Genomic DNA, 22,446 nt, shown 5'->3' with positions numbered 1-22,446 from the left:
GAGGGTTCCATACAGACTTATTTATGTATATGAAACAGTTTATTCATTTATCAATCTAGAATATTAGTGACTTGTGCCTGGTATTGACATTGATACTTGCAAGGTATGAGTCCCAGAGATTCCAAGACTTCCAGGAATGTTTTAATTTCATGTTTGAAATGGCAAAAGAAATATATTTTTCATATAACAAAATTACAAATCCATAATTTTCTTTTTTTTCCCTTTATTTATGCTGTGAAAATATGCTTTTTGCCAACTTTCATAACTCTACGTCAATGAGGAGTACCCTAAATTTTAATGAGCGAGTTTGCGAGTATCAAAATTTGTGATGTAAATAATCTGTAATAATATGTAATAAATAATAAATCTTTGGATTATATTGACTTAGAAGCTTACATTCTTCACACTGCCGAGGGACTGTAGACATTAAGGTGTGACAAATTTCAACTTGATATGTGTACACATATCTAAGAAAAAGGGATTTTAACAGATTGTGGACAGTCAGTCTGTCTGATAACAAGAGACAAATAAAATGTTTTTCATGTGATATAATTGCAAATTAACAATTTTTGGAGTTTTTTCCTTTGGTTGTGCTGTAAAAACTTGCTTCATGCAAAATTCCATGATTCTGCATCCTATAGGTTTCGATGAGTAAGTTTGTGAGTATCAAACTTGCAACGTAAATGGCCATATCTTTTTATTGCACTGACATAGAAGTTTATTGCTCCAGTGGGTGTGTAGCACACTTTGTACACATGTGACGAATAGTTGTCTTTACGTTACTGAGGTAAACGTGTATGTGCAAAATCAGAGTTTAATCTTAGTGTTATTAAACAGTGATAAAATAAACTTACATTATATGAGCTAAATCACTGTTTAATTAAACAATAATAAAAGAAAACCTTCCTCCGTGTCATGCTGTTGCCACGTACAAGTGTTACCCCACAGTGATGGCCCACTCGAAGCATTACACGGCACAGTCGGGTCAGGTCCGTGCGACCCACACTTGATTACTAATTATCTCGTAGGTAACTGCCCGATTGTGGGATTGTGCTGCTGGCTCAGAATCTGGGCATTTTCTTGCTTGAATCGTAATTTTTTTTCATCTAGGTTGCTGTTTATTTTATATTAGTGCTGCTCTTTCGGCTGTACGACAACACAACTTATTACTGTGTTAGCTGAAGAAACAGTGAAGGAATAGATATGGACTTCAAATTGTAAAACTAGGGAACAGAACAAAACAATATCATTTGCGATCGGTGCACTTTATGCGCAGGCACGCCATTTCGAGGGTTAAATTTTTTTCTTCACCGAGGGACGGTAGATGGTAATATGTGAGATAAATTTGAAGTGGATATGACTACGCATTGCAAAAAAAAAAAAAAAGGTTTTTAACAGTCTGACACAGACAGACAGTTGGACAATAGAGTGAAACAGTAAGGGCTTCCGCTTTTAGCAATTGAGGTACAGAACTGTAAAGATAAAGGTACTTCAAATGATCTTTTCGTTCTATTGCCACGTGAAGGAACCGGTAGCTCTGAGAGGTAGTGTTGTTCTTGTTCTTCCATTTTTGTGTCTGTGTTTGTTGCCATTTAATTTTTTTATCTGTTTACTTCTGGTTTTATGAGAGCATAGCTTCAATTATACATGCTAAAATAGGTTACTACACACTGTTTGCAAATTGTCAGAGATACTATTTGCGAATGAACTATCGACACATTACTATGTCGCAGGGCCCTGTGGCAGTGCTACCTGGATGACCGTAAGGGTGGTGGGAACGAGCAGGAAGCAATAGAGATCTTCCGAAACATCCCGAACCTGTGTATAGTGCGCATGTGGTTCAATGTCAACCCCCTCGTCATCCAGAAGCTCTGCGATCACTGCCCGAGGCTCGCGGAGTTGCACCTCCATCCCAGTCAGAAGCTCACCTACTCGGTAAGTGTCACATCTTTTAAAGTGTAAGGTAAGTAAACCTGCCAGTGGTTACGCAGGGCAGCTGTTCACATCTCAGGAGATACACAAATTTTCCCTGGCCTTCATTAGATCATTAGGGGCATCGTGGAAAGGCAGTGGACACGGTGTGTAAATTTTCTGACGTTTACGGTTCAAAATCGACCACTTTACAGTTTGTACTAGTAAAGTATCAGCATATTTATTTCTGAAATTGGTAACTGTCAGAGAATTTCAGTATCTGTATCCGTAGCCTCTGTAAACGCCACAGCTGGAAACAAAACTACAGTCAGAGCACACTTTCTCATTTCTGTTATACACTGCCACCAGCAGCACTCCGAGCAGACATAAAGCTGAGCCTCTGGATACAGTATCGGATGAGTGAGAATAGTTTGTACTGACTTGTAATATAATTTTTGCAATAGGAAATGTGTGTGGTGCCATAAATATCGGCAGTCACTAAATGCCTTACTTTCATAAGGGCCTGAAATGTACGAAACGGAACAGTTGTTGTTGTTGTGGTCTTCAGTCGTGAGACTGGTTTGATCCAGCTCTCCATGCTACTCTATCCTGTGCAAGCTTCTTCATCTCCCAGTACCTACTGCAGCCTACATCCTTCTAAATCTGCTTAGTGTATTCATCTCTTGGTCTCCCTATACGATTTTTACCCTCCACGCTGCCCTCCAATGCTAAATTGGTGATCTCTTGATGCCTCAGAACATGTCCTACCAACCGATCCCTTCTTCTAGTCAAGTTGTGCCACAAACTTCGCTTCTCCCCAATTCTATTCAATACCTCCTCATTAGTTACGTGATCTACCCACCTAATCTTCAACATTCTTCTGTAGCACCACATTTCGAAAGCATCTATTCTCTTCTTGTCCAAACTATTTATTGTCCATGTTTCACTTCCATACAAATACTTTCAGAAACGACTTCCTCACGCTTAAATCTATACTCGATGTTGACAAATTCCTCTTCTTCAGAAACGCTTTCCTTGCCATTGCCAGTCTACATTTTATATCCTCTCTACTTCGACCATCATCAGTTATTTTGCTCCCCAAATAGCAAAACTCATTTACTACTTTAAGCATCTCATTTCCTAATCTAATTCCCACAGCACCACCCGATTTAATTAGACTACATTCCATTATCCTCGTTTTGCTTTTGTTGATGTTCAATTTTATATCCTCCTTTCAAGACACTGTCCATTCCGTTCAGCTGCTCTTCCAGGTCCTTTGCTGCCTCTGAGAGAATTACAATGTCATCGGCGAACGTCAAAGTTTTTATTTCTTCTCCATGGATTTTAATTCCTACTCCGAATTTTTCTTTTGTTTCCTTCACTGCTTGCTCAATATACAGATTGAATAACATTGGCGAGAGGCTACAACCCTGTCTCACTCCTTTCCCAACCACTGCTTCCCTTTGATGCCCCTTGACTTTTATAACTGCCATCTGGTTTCTATACAAATTGTAAATAGCCTTTCGCTCCCTGTTTTTTACCCCTGTCACATTCAGAATTTGAAAGAGAGTATTCCAATCAACTTTGTCAAAAGCTTCCTCTAAGTATGGGAAAATTTATTTTCAATTTTCTTGTAAGCTACAGATATCTTTTGAAGAATAACTTTTTTTTTAAGAAGAAAAAATTATTAGTAAACAGCAGAATACGTGACCTTTTGTAGAAAGATGTTGTACATCTACTCAACATTGTGACGTCTGCTTTACTAACCTTCCAGTCACATGAATGAGTGAAATAAGCCTCCTAGCTGAAGAGGGAACCACACAGGCATCAAAAGCAATAAAACTGTTTACCCACACAGAAGATACAAATTCTGTAAGTGTTGTTATACCAGAACTACAGACTGAAAGAATCTTAAACACATTTGATTTTCAGGCAAAAGTGATTACATTTACAAAAATATTTGTGTATTCGAAAGTTGATTGAAATGTAAGATTGTGCGAATCATTAGACTCCGTACAAAGCTGTAATGTTAAGGGAAGTGTGTATCATAATAACAGATAACCTCTCATAGAACTGACAATAGAAATATATGCTTCTCGTGTATGACATATATGTTTAAATTCTCTTGCTTTCAGTGGAGTGAACTGAAAGTGAAAGTATTTTTTCATGAACAAGTTGTAGTTTATGTCACTGAATCAGTAAGATTAGACCGCTTGTACATTTATTTCACGATCATGTAGAAATACTTGGAACTCGCACATGAAGTAACTATTTTAGGATGCCTGTAAACAGGGAATATAAGGAATTATCAAGGAATTTCATGCAACTGCAAAATATCAGGGGATTTCATAAAGTATCAGAGAATTTTCTTGCAACTACTCAATACTTTTTTTTAATTACTGCAGAGAGGTACTTTGTGCCAGCATGTTCATCACAGTGATTCATGCTCTTTATGGATTGCAGTTGAAAGCTTAGTACACATTATTGTTTACAATAACACCATAATTGTTGAGACCTGTATTTGTGCTTGTTGTTCTGTGATATAAACTGTGGAAACTGAGTCATGGAACATACGATGCATATGTATCATATAATGACCTTACATACTCTTTGCCATTGTTAAACATAACAGTATAATATAAAGTTCCATAGTCCTAATATCATTCTCTCCATTCATGCCAAAATATAATCACCATCATCATCATCATCATCATCTCTCATCTCTCCACTCTCCACTCTTTTCAACATTTCACGAGGACCCTATTTCAACATAGTATCATCACCTGATAATTCTCAACCAACCAATTTAATATTCTAAAATCAACCTCTACATTACGCATTTATAGTCAAACTACAATCAATTCCAATACACATGTATCACTCAACTATTCCATTAAAGAATATTACTATCATTATCAACAGTTTTCATCTATGTGATCTGAAAAACAGTTTCCTTACTTAATTAGCATTTATTGCATTTATACAGCATGACAATTATTGAACTATATGAAAAAAAATGCAAATTAGTTACAAACTACGGCATGCACACACTTTATTTAACATGTAAACATCACTACAGACATTCGGATGTAGGTTATAACGTGTCCGATTTGCCTGCCGTCATTGGCGACGATATGTTGCAGACAAATAGTGAAATTCTGCACGAGCCGCTCAAGTGTCGGTTCATTGATGCTGCCGATGACCACCTGAATGATCGTTTTCAGCTCAGCAATGGTTTTGGGGTTATTGTTGTACACTTTGTATTTACTTTACTCCCACAAAAAGGAGTCACGTGTTCATATCTGGAGAATATGGCGGACAATTGAGGCCCGTGTCAGTGGCCTCTGGGTACCCCAGAGCCAGAATGCAGTCCCCAGAGTGCTCCTCCAGGACATCAAACACTCTCCTTCTTCAGTGGGGTCAAGCCCCATCTTGCACGAAACACATCTTGTCGAAATCAGGGTAACTTCAGATAATGGGGCTGAAATCATCTTCTAAAAGCTTCACACACCATTCGGTAGTCATCGTGCCGCCGAGGAATAGCACACCGATTAATCCGTGACTGGACATTGCACACCACACAGTCACCCTTCGACGGTGAAGAGACTTCTCGATTGCGAAATGTGGATTCTCAGTCCTCCAAAAGTGCTCGGCCACACTGTACTGTGACATTTTCACATGCAAATGGCCGACAACAAGAATGCACGTGCACGTGTGCGTAATAATTCCCATCGTGCTCTGTGGCCAACCGTGCAGTTTGAATGTCCTAACACAAACCGTTCAGAAGTTATGACAATTGTATTTCATGTAGTTCAATAATTGTCACCCTGCATATTACATAATCAATGTATAATACATGTATCTATGGACATTACATAGTCAATACTCAAATGTGCTCATAGATGAAGGTTCGTATCAAATGCTTTTATTCACAAAGTTTGTAGAAATTCTAAATTTTTTCCATAATAATTCAGATGCTGACTGTGAATCTGCAGTGTAACAAGTCTGAACCATCTTCAAAATGATACAAGTTTCGAATAACAACACACACTATTTCACCTAACTAAATACCGTGTATCTGCAAAGTCTCTCTACAGTGGTGAGCCTCGCATGTCTCGCCTTGTGGTGCACACAACGTCGGCACCACATTTGAGTGTCTCCTGCAACAGGAAGGGAAAAGGTAAGTTAGTGTTTCTATTAGCAGATACTGTAAGGGGGGCCACAGTCACACAGGGGATGACCCCTGTGGTTAATGGGACCAGACAGACAGGTTTTATAGTTAAAGTCAAAGTCCAGACAGACAATAATCAAGAAAAATAGAATAAAAGAAGTTTCATGTACAGTAAATAGGGATAATGCTAAGTGCGAGGGTCTACGGTTTGTGCGCAGTCGACCTGTCTGAAATGCTGACAATTTGCTCGGTCAGTAGATGCCGCCCGGCGGCACTGCGACGAGGGTGCACCACCTGTCCGCCGTCTGCAGCGCGCCAATTAACTAGTGAGGCCTCGGGCGCCAATATGTCTTTCTTTGCTCACCACGGAGCCTTTTGATATGACCGTAATTAGCCAGTGTTAGGACGTCGGACACAGTGGTCGTGGGTGTGCGTAGTGTGCTTATTTTTTATGATCTGTCTTTGTTAATAAAACTGTTTAAACATACTTCTCGTGTTCGCGTATTGCCGTACCTCGAGGACCCGCCACTTACTAGTCCTCACAAATATTTTGTCTAATTGTCATTCGTGGCAACAATACAAACTACCCCCTTATAGAAGTGGTGTCAGCATGGGGATAATTATGGAAAATCTACAGTCCTGAAGAGGTGCAGCACAACGTAAACTTCGATCGGCAGCAGCGTGAACATCTTCTGACTACACGGGGACATCCGGTGCTGGAATTCAGGTCGGTCTCCTCCAGTTTGGATAGAATACGAAAGGCAGTGACGGATGTTTATTTTACATTCGAGTGACTCATTGGCGTTAAATTAGACGAAATGTCGCAGTCCGATCTGGGTAACATTGTCAACCTACAAACTGTTATTAATGAATTGCGAGAAGAGATTCGGCAGTTAAAAACAAAGACGTGAGCGTAACATTCCGAAAGACTTGTCAAATGATAGTTCGTGCAGTACAGGTACAACTACAATAAACAATTTTTCATTATTGCCATCAGTACCAGTGTTTAGCTGGAAACCCAAAGATGATGTGTGAAGGTGTTTTTTCGTAAACTTGAAGGTGCCACACAGTTAGGATCCTGGACAGATTCCAATAAGCTAGTGGCCGCCAAATTAAGAATTCAGGGAGCAGCACAACATTTCACTAGCGTGGAGCCTACTTGCATGCAAACAGAAGATTACAATAAGTTTAGAGTGATTCAGTACTTTAAACATAGCTGCGCTACAGCAACGGTTCCACGTAAATCAGACTAAGAGCAGCCGACCAGTTGCAAAGGATAAAGTAATCTTTACCTAGGTTTCAATAGATATAAATCTATCTTCTTCAGAAGACGGCAGTATTATAACAACATGAAGTGATATGTCCTTATCGTTTAGGCAAACATCTGCATAGTTACATTAATCATATAAAATATAGCCCTGAAAACAGGGTTTGTCAGACAAATAAAATAGGTACATAGAAGTTGCAGAGCGCCTAAGCGCCTAAGCGCTTAGGCGCTCTGCAACTTCTATGTACCTATTTTATTTGTCTGACAAACCCTGTTTTCAGGGCTATATTTTATATGATTAATGTAACTATGCAGATGTTTGCCTAAACGATAAGGACATATCACTTCATGTTGTTATAATACTGCCGTCTTCTGAAGAAGATAGATTTATATCTATTGAAACCTAGGTAAAGATTACTTTATCCTTTGCAACTGGTCGGCTGCTCTTAGTCTGATTTAGAGTGATTGTTGTTCAGAGATTCAAACGTAAAAACACAATCAGATTTTACAGAGAGCAGCTTCTCAGTTTGCGAATGCGACGAGACGAATCTATCGAGCAGTTTGCTGACAGAATTCGAAACATCGATGCTCAAACATGCGAGTTAGTAGAAGATGAAAATGAAAATCACATTCAGTTTTTCGAAGCCGACCAGAGAGCCTTGGACACATTCATTCGTGGGTTGCACAGAGAGGAAGTAAGCAAAGCTGTTCTATTGGCATGATATAAAACGTTTCAGGAAGCAGTAGAATCAGCTGTTGATTTTATTGAAGCACTAAGAAGACCGAATGAGATGCAGAAACAAGAACGCAGAGTTTTCAACACCACAGTACAATGCTACAGATGCAGTAAGCTGGGTCACAAGCATAAGAATTGTATAGCGAATCGAATCTGCTGTCAATTGCAGGTTGCAGGGTCACGTTTTGAGAGATTGTCGCAACAAGAAGAAAGGTAATGCAAATAACAGACAATCTGCCAGATCTTTAAACAAGTACGGGGATGTATGGGCTACCCCTCCCTCTGCCCGTTGCCAGAGGCAGTGATTCTTGTTAGTTCCAGTGAAAATCAGACTGAAAATGACTTCTTGATAGGTGCTCTATATCGTGGGAGAAACATCAAACTACTTATTGACACAGGAGCACAGACCTCATTAATGTGGTGTGGCATGCATAAACGGGATAAATTGAAACAACCGCTATTAAAAGTGTGAGGGTTAAATGGAGGGAAGCTACGGAACTATGGAGAAGTCGACGTAAAATTAATTCTTGGCCAAGGCCAAGATGAAGGGGAAAATATAGATAAAGATAAATACACAGCAAGGTTGCGAGTAGTTTCAAATAACGAAACACATTATGACGGTGTACTTGGATTTGATTTCTTGTTTGCTAATGAAGCAGACATATTTGTCGCAGAAAGAAAGATCAGACTAGGCCGTAGCAACTACAACCTAGGAAATCGTTCTCCAGATCATACTCGAAGGAGCAGCAATACTGACGTTGTGGGAATGGACTGCCCAAATGATGCATCAGTTCAAATCGTTGAGTCGATGTTCAAACTGATCAGCCTCAGCAAATTCCCAAGGGTGCAGGAAAGACAATCTACGGTGAAGTTCAGTCACCCCGATGCAAGGAAGGAACTTTGTTATTAATTGAGTGATCTGAGAATTGTTATGTTTCTAGAAGTGTAGGTGTCGCTACAATGGTGAGACAGAATGTCGCAAAAGTCCCGGTTACAATAACAAATATGAGCAATGAGGATGTTGTTTTGCCCCGAGGAACAAAAGTTGCTGAAGTGTTGAGCGTAAGTAACAGTGACGTAATACAGATTCCAGATGAGGTAACAAATGCTGCAGTTATAAACACAGATTTTTGTAACAGTACCGCAAAATTACAATGAGGAGACGAAGTTAAGAATGAACTGAAGCGAAAGATTTGGAAGAAGATAGAACATTTGACAGCTGATGAACAAAAGATTTTAGCTCCTGTTTTGTTGGAGTATGCAGATTTATTCGGAGAACGTGCAAATTTACCTGTCACTCATTTAGTTCAGCATCGTATTCATACAGGGAATGCAGCCCGAATTGCACAGAAACCTTCCTGTGTACCATTCAGTCAAAGAGAGTTGGTAGAAGACATGGTTAAAGAACAATTAGAAGCGAGAATTATAAAACCAAGAGATCCTTCAGACCCACTGTGGAGTTCGCCTGTTGTAATTGTAAAGAAGAAACCAAATTCTGGAGAACGACAGTACTGGGAGATGAAGAAGCTTGCACAGGATAGAGTAGCATGGAGAGCTGCATCAAACCAGTCTCAGGACTGAAGACCACAACAACAACAACAACAGTTCTGTTTTTGTGTTGATTACCGATCTTTGAATGCTGTGACCACACAAGACATTTACCCCTTACCAAATTTAGTGGAAACCTTGGATTACTTGGGCAGATGTCGAATTTTTCCAGTATGTGATTTAACAAGTGGTTATCACCAGTTAACAGTGCATCCAGATGATCAAGCAAAAACTTCATTTGTAACAGCAACAGGAGTCTACAAGTATCTTTGTATGCCATTTGGACTTCATAATGCTCCAGCTTTATTTCAATGCCTGATGGATTCAGTTTTACGAGGGCTCACCCCAACGCAAGCACTTGTTTACCTTGATGATGTAATAATTTTTGGTGAAAACATGAAGCAGCACACTGAGAGACTACAAGCTGTTTTTGAGCATATAAGAAGCTCAAACCTGTCTTCATCAATAGATAAATGACATTTTGCACAAAGTAAAGTTAACTATCTTGGTCATGTTATAACCAGTGAAGGTGTTCGACCTGATCGTAAATTAATTGAAGATGTAAAGAATTTTCCTGAACCACAGAATTTGAAAGAACTACAGTCTTTCTTGGGATTGTCAAATTTCTACAGATGATTTATTTCCAGTTATGCAAATATAGCACGTCCAAGGACACAGCTACTGAAGAAAGGAGCCACATTTAATTGGTCAACAGAATGTAAAAAGGCAATGGAAGGACTTAAAACTGCTCTAACCACAGCCGCAGTGTTAGCCTATCTGGATTTCAGTAAACTTTTATTCTTTCAACAGATGCATCCAATTTTGCCATAGGTGCAATCTTGCCTCAAGAAGTTGATGGTCATGAACATCCAATCTCATTTGCTTTTCCAGACAATTAAACAAAGCAGAATGTAATTATATCAAAACCCAAAGCACAAAGCTCCTTCTCAGTAGTAGTATAACACATAACAGATGTTTCTTAACAGGAAGAGAATTTACAGTTATTACAGATCATGCCACACTTAAATGGTTATTGAGCTTAAAGGATCCTAGTTCCAGATTAACAAGATGGGCATTAAGACTGAGTGAGTACCAATTTAAGGTTATTCACCGACCTGGTAAACAACATGTGACTGCTGATGCAGTGAGTCGAAAAGTCAATGGTTGTTTTACAATAAGTCGAGCAGAAGAGTTAAAGGCAGCTCAAGAAGAAGATCCACAATGAAAATTATCGAAAAATGATCAACGTTTTGTCGAAATAGATGGATTATTGTACAAAATCACTAGTAAAAGAAACTGCCTAGTTATTCCAGAAAGCATGAAAGAGCAAATCATGAGAGAACAACACGGTTCTTTATCATCAGGACATTGTGGTAAAAAAGCAACAAACATTAGAATTGCCGATCCACAAAGTTGACATTTTCGAGTTTCTTTCACAATGTGATTCCTGTAACAGACGGAATAACGTAGGGAAAAGTAGAACACCATTGCAAGAACTGCCAGAGACAAGCGAACCATTTGAACGAGTAGGACTAGATGTCGTAGGACCGTTGCCTAAGACTAAAGATGGAAACAAATACATATTGCCAATGTTAGAGCATTTCTCTAGATACCTTCTCATGATACCGATACCTGACGTCCGCCCCCAGTAGCTGAGTGGTTAACGCGACAGACTGTCAATCGTAAGGGCCCGGGTTCGATTACTGGCTGGGTCGGAGATTTTCTTTGCTCAAGAACTGGGTGTTGTGTTGTCCTAATCGTCATCATTTCATCCCCATCGACGCGCAAGTCACTCAAGTGGAGTCAAATTGAAAGATTTGCACCCGTCGAATGGTCTGCCCGACGGTGCAGTGGCCCGGTGTAATGTTAAGCTCTCCTTCTACAGCTTAAGCGTTTTCGTGGACTTACTTGTTGAAGAATGCTGGTCCTGCTTTCTTGCAGCACCGATGTCTTCTACTAGCACCGGACACTTCTCCAAAGATTTCACTGCTAGGAAGGGGAAATTTTCATTCTCTCGCTCTCTCTCTCTTCTTATTTAAAAAATTCAATGTACCAGAACATATTTATTTCCAGTTTGTACAAAAAAAACAACAACTTTATGACGTAAGCCCACACATTACCGGACACCCAGAATCGGTTAATTACACATTTTTGAACACAATTAATACATAAGCTTTTATCGTGGCTGACTATCCACATCCAGTCCACGTACTCTCAACAGCAGTTACACGTCTAATAAACAGTCACTATCTCGAGTCTCTCCATTTGTTTTTTTAACAATATAATGCTACATTACTCTTTGCAGCCAGCCATGGAGCTTCCGGGACGTATTTGTTTATTCTTGTCAGGTCGCGCCGAACACTTGCCAGCGCCGACGAATTATCTCCCTTCCAGTTTCGCCTGCACAAACAATAAGTGGGTGCAGTATCCCGTGCTCATCCTTACGCCCTGCTTTAAAATAACGCGTCTTCGAAACGGCTGGAGCACAACTGTCTCCAGACTTTCAAAAAATTCTGGGGGCACTACAACGGGAGGCCCTAGTCACACAACATTTACATTTTTTTAATACCTGATCAGAGCACTGAGACTATAGCTAAAGTTTTTGTAAAAGAATGGGTTCTTAAGTTTGGATCACCATTAAGTATAGTTAGTGATCAAGGAACGAATTTTATGAGTGAATTACTTAAACAGACTTGTAAGCTCATGCAAATAACTTGGTTAAGGACTACACCAGCACACTCTGCAGGAAACGGAAGAGTCGAGCGAGTCCACAAGACAATTATTAAAAGGGTTTGCCATTATGTGAGCAGCAAACACGACAATCGAGATGTCTGTTTACCGTACTTGGTAAGTGGTTAGAATGCCAAAATGCACAGCTCAACTGGCCTAATTCCATACGAGATCATTTATGGAAGAAGAATGCGTTCACCCTCGGACGTTGCACGATCGACTGCCGGAATCGGCAACGAACACGTAAGGGGACTAGCACGCAAGCTAAAGGAAGCACGGTGGGGAGTGAAACAGCGAAATCGTCAATCCTTTCTTCAAAAACAGGACAACACGACCGCCAAGCAGCAGTGCCACAGTGTCGAGTTGGAGATCTTGTGTATCTGAGCAACGTGGTGTTAAAGAAGAGTCAAGGCAAAAAGTTTAAGAAGTTTTCGAAAGGACCATATCCAATCTTGGAGGTGTTGTCACCAGTCACTCATAAGCTCCAACTGCCCTTTCATTCGATTGTCGTTCGTGTCAGTTGTGTAAAAGCCACTTCTAGGTAGATTTCCTGTAGTATCGCAAGACGACGAGGGCTGACCAAGAGGCAGACCTGCTGTTCTCAAACCCAGGAAGTGAGAATTGCGAGGTCGCAGTCCGAACTTTGAGGCCGTGGCATCGCCACCTTCTGAGCGATCCTGTTCCAGACACCCCTACAATCTGCATTAACATGTGTAGTGGGTGAGAGTACAATGTGTGTGTTTATTTCAGCCATGTGCTTCTGTGAATGTGTTGTGAAAATTTAATATTGAAGCTATTACACAAGTGCACAAGTGTAGCTAAACCTTTTATTCCACAGGTTACCATGAGAAACTCATTTATTTTATGATTATTGTTAACTCTAGTATTCATAACTAATTAACCATGCTCATTTTTATTCTAATGTTTGCTATGATAGCTTATTCTACTAATGCTGTAGTAATAGTACCACAGAGTACAGGTGTTTCGTTTTACAGATCCCACCATCAATTGAGCGGAAGCTAGATGCGACCTATACTATAATTTACCCTGTTAACTCTTACAATTTATATGATTACTGTAAGTTAACCACCACACACTCTTTAATGATTGAAGATGAATTAACTGTTATACATTTCAAAATTATGCTTTCATCTAGCAATGGGTATAGAAACAATAAGATTTATACTTACCCTGTGAAATGGAGACAGGCAGGTATTCATATAAAGTACATACTGAATGATATCTACTGAACAGCAAGGATCAAGGATATTTTGTGTCCCTAAACGAAAATGATTTGCATATGTGTGAATGTAGTCATAAGTTAATTTGCCCTGAATCAGCAGTGTTCTTAGATAGAAGAGTGTACAGCTGTGAGAAAGAATTGTGTATGAATCATCCCCCAAGAGATGATTGCCCTAGAATTTTAACGCATCTTTATCATCCATTTGTTAAACGATGTTGTGAAGGTATAATTTTCTCATTTAACTCCACCCTTGATGTCACATTTACATGTAGAAATTATGATACACATGAGCTACATTCAAATTGAGTAATAGTGGATTAATCTTGAATACCACACATTGTGGTTTATCATGTGAACTATTTGATATGCCTAGTATATTGCCAACTACATTTCATGCAACTGGACAGTTGCCATTAATGAGAATGTTATCTGTTTATTACAATGATTCATACATATTAACATAAGGAAAGCGTTCCTTATCTAGTTTTTCTGAAGACGGTAATTAAGCACATCCATGAAAATGTAATCTCTTCCAATAATGAGTTAAACTTCACTGAAGCAGCAAATAGAATTAAGTCCTTTGATTCATCCAGTGATGTTAATGCATACTTGATTGTCAGTATTATGTTTTTAATGCTTTTATTAATTTGTCTTTTGTGAACAGCATTTGTCATGTACGAAATTGTCATCCTGATGGCACGCTTCTGTGTCTGCAAATGAAATACATGTTGCAATGCCCTCTGATGCCACAAATGGCGAAATAGATTCATAACACCCAGGAGGTCGTTCTGAGCCACCTACGGTTGCTCTTTATCTATGGGGAGAGTGATGTAAGGGTCTACGGATTGTGCGCAGCCATATGGTACGTAATACACGCTCGCCAGCCGACCTGTCTGGAATGCTGACAATTTGCTCGGTCAGTAGACATGTGTCCGGCCGTACTGCAACGAGAGTATGCCACGGTCGCCGTCCACAGCACGCCGATTAACTAGCGCAGCCTCTTGTGCAAATATGTCTCTTTTCTTAGCTCACCACGGAGCCTTCCGATACGACCATAATTAGCCAGTGCTAGGATGTCAGACACAGTGATGATGGGTGCGCATGGTGTGCGTGTTTTATGATCCGCCTTTGTTAGTAAAACTGTTTAAACTTACTTCTCGTGCTCGCGTATTGCCGTACCTCAAGGACCCACCGCTTACAGATACTGACAGATATTTCGTCTAGTTATCATCTGGGGTAACAACACAAACTACCCCCTTATATAAGGATGGTATCAATTTACTTTATCAAAATATCAGTGGAATAAAAAAATAAAGTAGGTGAGCTACTACTGTGTTTAGATGATCTCAAAAATAAGAATGAGATTGATATACTTTATCTGTCTGAACACCATGTAACTGTGGGGATGGAAAGTGTCGGCATCAATGTGTACAATTTAGCATCTTACACTTGCAGATCTGGCATGGATATAGGAGGAGTTGCCATTTACACAAAACAAGGATGTATGTACAAATCTGCAGAAGTAAGCAAATTTTGTGTCGGTCAGCACTTTGACGTTTGTGCATGTGAACCACAGCTTGATAACGTAGTGTTAATTTTAGCAACAGTGTACAGGTCCCCATTAGGTGATTAGGAGCTATTCATAAAAACTTTGACTCCCTACTATGCTGTCTGACAGGCAAAAAGAAGAAGTCATTAATCTGTGGGTGATTTCAATGTAAACTTTCTAAGCAATTGTGATAGGAAAAATGAACTAGAAGTGTTATTAATTCCATATAAATTAGAATCGGTGATAAATAAAAATGAACTAGAAGTGTTATTAATGCCATATAACTTAGAATCAGTGATCAATTTCCCTACACGTATAGCTCGAGACAGTAGCACTCTAATATATAATGTATTTGTGCAGCAAGAGGATGTAAAACTAACACATACTTTCCCTGTGATAAATGGATTATCAGACCGTGATGCACAACTGATTTACTTAAAAAAACTTAGCAGCTTGTTATATTTCAGAAACCATTAAGGTGTAATGCTGGTCAATTTGTTATTTAGAGAAAGTTGAAGAAATGTTAATTGAGGAGATGCATTTATCATTTGCATATGGCTCATTACAAACAACATATTTCTTGATAAATGTGTATCCCATTTTGAACACTGTTGTCCCAAAAAAATTACTAATTGTAACACCAGTTTTCAAAGAAACCTTGGATGACTACAGGTATTAAATTGTCTTCAGAGAGGAAAATAAAATTGTATGAGGCAGCAAGAATTAGTAAAGACCCACAAGTAATTTTACACTATAAAAATTATTCTAACTTCCAGAGAAAAGTTCTCAGAAAATAAAAAAATATGTATATTACAGATGAAATTAACAACTCTGGCAATAAAATCAAATCAGTATGGAATGTTGTTAGAAGAGAGACAGGAAAAATAACCACTGGGGTAGGTAGTATTACTATTAAAGAGAATGAGACCATCCTAACCAACAGTACACAAGTATATAATATATTTAACGATCATTTCTTAAGTGTAGGTGAAAAAATTGGTGAGAATAGTTCAAACGAAAAAGCCAAGCTGTACATGGAAGAGTCAGTTTTGAGAAATCCTAGTCAGACTAATTTTAAATCTAACATCTTCTGAAATAAGGAAAATCATTAAATCTTTGAAAAATAAATGTTCTGTTGGAGTAGATGACATCTCTAAAAAGATATTAAAACAATGTGGAATGGCTACGGGTGATGTTCTGAGTCACATATGTAATGCATCACTAACTCAAGGTATTTTCCCAGACAGGTTAAAATATGCCATCATCAAGCCTCTCTACAAAAAAGGGGAGAGCACAGATGTCAATAACTACTGGCCAGGATCCTTGCTCACAGCATTTTAAAAAATTGTCGAGAAAGTAATGTACTCGAGACTGGTTAGCCATCTCAGCAGTAATGGGATATTTAGTAAATCACAGTTTGGATTTCAAAAATGCTCGTCCACTGAGACAGCAATATACAATTTCACTGAACACATAATTGTGTCTTTAAATAGTAAAATGTCACCCATAGGAATTTTCTGTGACTTATCCAAAGTGTTTGATCATGACATTATGTTACAGAAATTACAATTCTGTGGGATAAATGGAACAGTATATGAGTGGTTTAAGTCATACCTACAGAACAGGAAGCAAAAAGTCTCTTTGTATGGTTTAAGTGATTTAAGGAAGTTTTCCATCTTATTGAACTGGGGTGAAATTAGATTAGGCGTTCTATGGGGTCTGATTGTGGGTACCCTTCTGTTCATCATCTACATCCATACTCCGCAAGCCACCTGACAAGTGTGTGGCGGAGGGTACCTCGAGTACCTCTATCGGTTCTCCGTTCTATTCCAGTCTCGTATTGTTCGTGGAAAGAAGGATTGTCGGTATGCTTCTGTGTGGGCTCTAATCTCTCTGATTTTATCCTCACGGTCTCTTTGCGAGATATACGTAGGAGGGAGCAATATACTGCTTGACTCTTCGGTGAAGGTATGTTCTCGAAACTTTAACAAAAGCCTGTACCGAGCTACTGAGCGTCTCTCCTGCAGAGTCTTCCACTGGAGTTTATCTATCATCTCTGTAACGCTTTCGCGATTACTAAATGATCCTGTAACGAAGCACGCTGCTCTCCGTTGGATCTTCTCTATCTCTTCTATCAACCCTATCTGGTACGGATCCCACACTGCTGAGCAGTATTCAAGCAGTGGGCGAACAAGCATACTGTAACCTACTACTTAATTTGTTTTCGGATTGCATTTCCATTATTTATTTCTTGATATATGTGAATGACGTCCCTTCTTATTTGAAACAGGAAGCTAAACTAACTCTGTTTGCTGATGATACAAGCATCACTATTAATACAGTAAAAGAAAGTCCAGTAGAAAATGATACGAATAATGTCTTTGTGGAAAAGTTATTGATTGGTTTTCTGCAAATGGGCTTGCTCTGAACTTTGAAAAAATACAGTACATCCAATTTTCTACTGGAAGGAGTACAGTTCTTCAATAAATATAACACATCAACTGAAGTCAGTAGCCAGGGTAAAGCATACTAAGTTCTTGGGTGTCCATATACAAGGGTCACTCCAAAAGAAATGCACACTTTTTTTGTAAAAATACAGTTTTCATTCTGCATGTGTGAAAGTTTTGCAGTGTGTAGATACATCCTTCCCGCTTGTTTTCAAACTTAGTTCAATCTGTTCTCGTGAGTGGCACCATCACAGCATGTCTTCAAGATGGCTGCTACACTTGACGTTCATCAGGAGCAACATGCTGTCATAGAATTCCTGTGCTGTGAAAACAAGACAGTGGGAAACATCCACAAGAGGTTGAAAAAGGTGTATGGAGATGTTGCTGTCGATTGCAGTACAGTTAGTCGGTGGGCAAGCAGGTTACATGATGAAAGTGGGCATGGCAAGGACTCTTGTTTGTGGACATCATGCCGAGTGTAACCATCATAAATTCTGATGCATATGTGATGACACTGAAGAAACTTATAGCTCGACTGAGTCGTATTCGACCACATCGGCAGCAGCCCGATGTTTTGCTGTTGTACGACAATGCACGGCCACATGTCAGTCAAAAAACCATGGAAGCGATCACAAAACTCAGATGGACAATACTGAAACACCCGCCTTACAGTCCTGACCTGGCCCCATGTGATTATCATCTCTTTGCGAAACTGAAAGACTCTCTTCGTGGAACAAGGTTTGAAGATGATGACTCCCTTGTGAACACTGCCAAACAGTGGCTCCAACAGGTTGGTCCAGAATTTTACCGTGCGGATATACAGGCGCTGTTTCCAAGATGGCGTAAGGCAGTTGAGAGGGATGGAAATTATGTAGAGAAATGAAAATATTGTTCCTAAAGGATGTATCTACACACTGTAAAACTTTCAAACATGCAGAATAAAAGATGGATTAAAAAAAAAAGTGTGCACTTCTTTTGGAGTGACCTCGTAGATGAGAATCTTAATTGGACAGTTCATATTTTGCATCTCCTAAAGCAACTAGGTTCAGTAACAACTTTTGCAATCAGAATAATTTCTAATTTTGAGGATATAGAAATAGCTAGCTAAAATATTTTTCATACTTCCGCTCTCTGACATCATATGGAATAACATTTTTGGGTAACTAAACACTTAGGCAAAAAGTAATTCACTGCTGAAAAGAAAGTGGTTAGAATAATGTGTGGGGCTCATAGTCACACATCTTGTAGGCATCTCTTAAAAGGTTAGGAATTCTTACAAAAGCCTCACGGTACATTTACTCAGTAATGAAATTTGTTCTCAACAACATGGACCACTTTGGAAACAACGGTGACATTCATGATTATAATACCAGAAGAAAGAAGGACTTACGCTATCCTCTACTTAACCTATCTTTGGCACAGAAAGAGGTAAAATATGCTGCTATAAAACTTTTCTATAAATTACCAGATGAAATAAAATGTCTGACAGAAAGCAGTAACAGTTTTAAAAATAAATTGAAGTCACATCTCCTTGACAACTCCTTCTATGCCATATATGAATTCTTGAATAGGAATAAATAAATCTGTAGGTATAACATATGCAATATATGCATTTTGTACCATTTAAGGGAATGGGATAGGTAATAAAAATTGTAAGGTTTTTTTAAAAAGAATCCCTACATTCATGTATGCATTTTTTATGCACTTGACATGTTCCTTTTTACGCACTTGACATGTTGCACTGTGAGATTGATCAGTGGAACACTAAGTGTGCTGTGGACCTGCAGTGGTAGGCTGGGAGTAGTAGTGTTGCATTTGCATTGCAGCTGCTAGTTGTGTGGTTGCCCAATTCTTATGTAAGCTGTGTGGTGAGAATGCTTACTACTGCACAGAGAGCATTTTTAGTGGAAGAGGTTTTCTGTGCGGGAGGAAACTTTACGGCACATGTGAGACAGTAATTTAGATTGGGTTTTTCCTGCTTCGAGGTGTCCATACCGTTGACACGATACGTGATTTAGTTCGCAAATTCCAGTCGGCAGGTTCAGTTTGTAATGCACCGCGATCTGGTAGCCCACAATTTTAACAGAAAGGGAACTCGGTGACATTTCAGGAATCGTGTGGCAGAATCCGACAAAATGAGCGAGGAGATTATCGTGAGTGGCTAAATTCTTTTGTATGACAGCTTGTATGGCTGTAACAAAAGGATTGGCGATGTAACTGTATAAAATTACTGCCGTGCAACAATTACATTCTACGGACTGTGCGAAACGAATACTTTATTGTGAATGGTTACAGAAATTTGTGAACCACCATGGAGTTGGTGTTTTAGATAGAACCTTTTCCCCTGATGAGGCTCGGTTTCACCTATTTGGCTACATTACTTCCCAAAATTCACGACTTTGTTCATCGGAACATCCACATGTCTTTAGAGAAAAGCCGTTGCACCCAGAGAAAATTGCAGTGTGGGTTGCCAGAATGTGTGCACGAATTGTAGGGCCGCTTTTTTTGGTACTACGTTCACTTCTGATGTCTATTGTTCCCAGATAATTTTTCACTTTATTGACCTGTCGGATAAAAATTTCCAACAAGACAGTGCTACTGATCATATGGCACACCCGTCCCTGTGACTTTTACCTGAAATCTTGGGAGACAGAGTAATTACGAAAGGTCTCTGGCTCCTACACTTACTGGACCTCTCTCTGCCTGACCGTTTCCTTTCGGATGCAGCTAAAACATTTGTGTATCAAAACCACCCAAGACAATAGATGAACTGAAGACAGCGATAATAACCGATTACCTGCACTCGATTACATGTGAAACATTGGTAAAGGTTTTCACAAATAAATGTGAGTATGTTGAACTGTGCCTTCGAAAGGTCTGGCATTTTATGTGACTGATTTTACTGATGTGGAAAGCCCTCGATTTTAGGGGCCTTAACTTTTACAAATGGATGTACAGATCATTGCCGACACATTTCACATGGAGATGTTAGATCGCTTCACTAACTGTTCGCTAAAGTAAAGTTTGTTTCGTGTCCTTCTGAAGAAGACGGGTTTAAAGCTGTTGAAAATGTGATTAAGCTTAATTGAAAACTGCCATTTATTGCAATTGACTGGCTGCTTATTCAGCTGCTGAACATCGTACTCATTAGCAAAAGAAAGAAGAGAAAAGTATAGTCTGAACAATGCAACAAGGGAAGAGCGATGCTTAAAAATAAGTGCATGGAAACAAAGATGGAAAACGGGTACTACTGGAGAAGTTTAACTAAAACTACCGCTCATCAGAAGAATAAAGAAAGGATAGTAACTGTTATAACTTCAAGTTGAATAAATATATTTCAAGGACGATGCGTACACTTTGGAAAATAGACGGACAAAAGTGAGCACATTTCAGCAAAGGACAAAGACGCAGGATCTTTCAAAGGAGCCAATTGCGACAACAACCGATACATTTGAGGTGAAATCCATGAAAGGAACAGGAACATACATGTTTGGTCGTCCACGACACGAAATGCCAAGAAGTGCTGTCGAAGACGTTTTTCGTAATCAGACCAGTCTTCCGCCGTCTCGTCGAGGTAGAGACGAAATCACGAATTGCATTTGTGAGAAGTATTTGCTGTTCAATGAGACCTTGCAATAGTTGCTCTAAAGTAGCCGTGGAAACATGTGGGTCAACGATGAAAAAGAAAAATTCACTACCTCTTCGCCACTTGTTATAACTTCAAGTTGAACAAATATATTTCAAGGACGACGCAATACATGTAAGTCACAGATCAAGTAAACAGACTCAGTTGTGATTTGACTGTTAACGTGTATACTCGTCTTACTCCGAGTCTAGCGGCCGCTGGCTGGCTGGCCGCTTAGGTGGCGCTGCTGCTGCACGGCTGGCAGACAGTGCCGCATGTGGAGGATGCGCGTAACTGTGCGGCGGCACTTTGAAAGATCGGCGAGTCACAACACTTTTCAACCCTTTGAATTTTTTGCACAGATCTCGATGGAGGTGGCCTGTAGATTGCTAACGTCCATAGGTGTTGTTTGACTGGCCATAAAGTCTCGAGGAGGAGGCTTCCCGTACAGACGGAAGTGTCCCCAATGATAACGGGTCGAGATGACAGGAGACGTGGGGGTAAAATCTGTTGGGGCCCCGTGCACCGAGCCGGCCGGGGTGGCCGAGCGGTTCTAGGCGCTACAGTTTGGAACCGTGCGACCACTACGGTCGCAGTTTCGAATCCTGCCTCGGGCACGGATGTGTGTGATGTCCTTAGGTTAGTTAGGTTTAAGTAGTTCTAAGTTCTAGGGGACTGATGACCTCAGAAGTTAAGTCCCATAGTGCTCGGAGCCATTTGAACCCGTGCACCAATCTGCCCGTTGCGGCAAGTCCGGTTGTTATAACAGGAGACATGGCTGATGTGTCCGTGTCCGTAGGAGAAGGAGGTGAGTAGAGTTGCTCTGACAGATGATGGTCATCTGGTTCCTGCATGGGCACGTCTCCTGTTGGCATCCGTTCTTGTGCTGACACCGATATGATGGTGAGAGGACTGCGTTGTGAGTAATGACAGATTCCAGGATCCTGAGCGTCAGGTAGAGCTGAAAGTGGTGTAGCGGCATCTGGAACAGGCGTTGCCGGCACACGAGGCCGAAGCTTGTCCGAATGACGCACTGCAACACCCGTGTTAGTCTGGATTTCGTACAGGTGTCGGCCACGGTGTCGTAAGATGCGGCCAGGACTCCATTTTGGCCACCTGCCGTATCCTCGTACCCGTACGAGGTCGCCGGTGGTGAACCGGCCAAGTGAAGGCACCCGTGGCCAAGAGGTGGAAGGCCGCAGAAGATGAAGTAGCGTGC

At 40.0% G+C, this 22,446-nt stretch overlaps 1 protein-coding gene across 1 annotated transcript in view; it reads left to right on the top strand.

Moving 5' to 3' along the window:
- The window catches only part of LOC126416698 (uncharacterized), a 143,464-nt gene that overhangs the window by 31,776 nt on the left and 89,242 nt on the right, over positions 1 to 22,446 (top strand). The window contains exon 3 of the mRNA XM_050084506.1: positions 1,734 to 1,935. Within this exon, the coding sequence (XP_049940463.1) occupies positions 1,734 to 1,935 (202 nt within the window). The remainder of the gene's footprint in view (positions 1 to 1,733; positions 1,936 to 22,446) is intronic.

The sequence above is a fragment of the Schistocerca serialis genome, chromosome 8 (assembly GCF_023864345.2).
Source record: "Schistocerca serialis cubense isolate TAMUIC-IGC-003099 chromosome 8, iqSchSeri2.2, whole genome shotgun sequence".
NCBI classification, from domain to species: Eukaryota; Metazoa; Arthropoda; class Insecta; order Orthoptera; family Acrididae; genus Schistocerca; species Schistocerca serialis.
The sequence above is the reverse complement of the archived record's forward strand: the minus strand, read 5'-3'. Positions and strand labels throughout refer to the sequence as shown.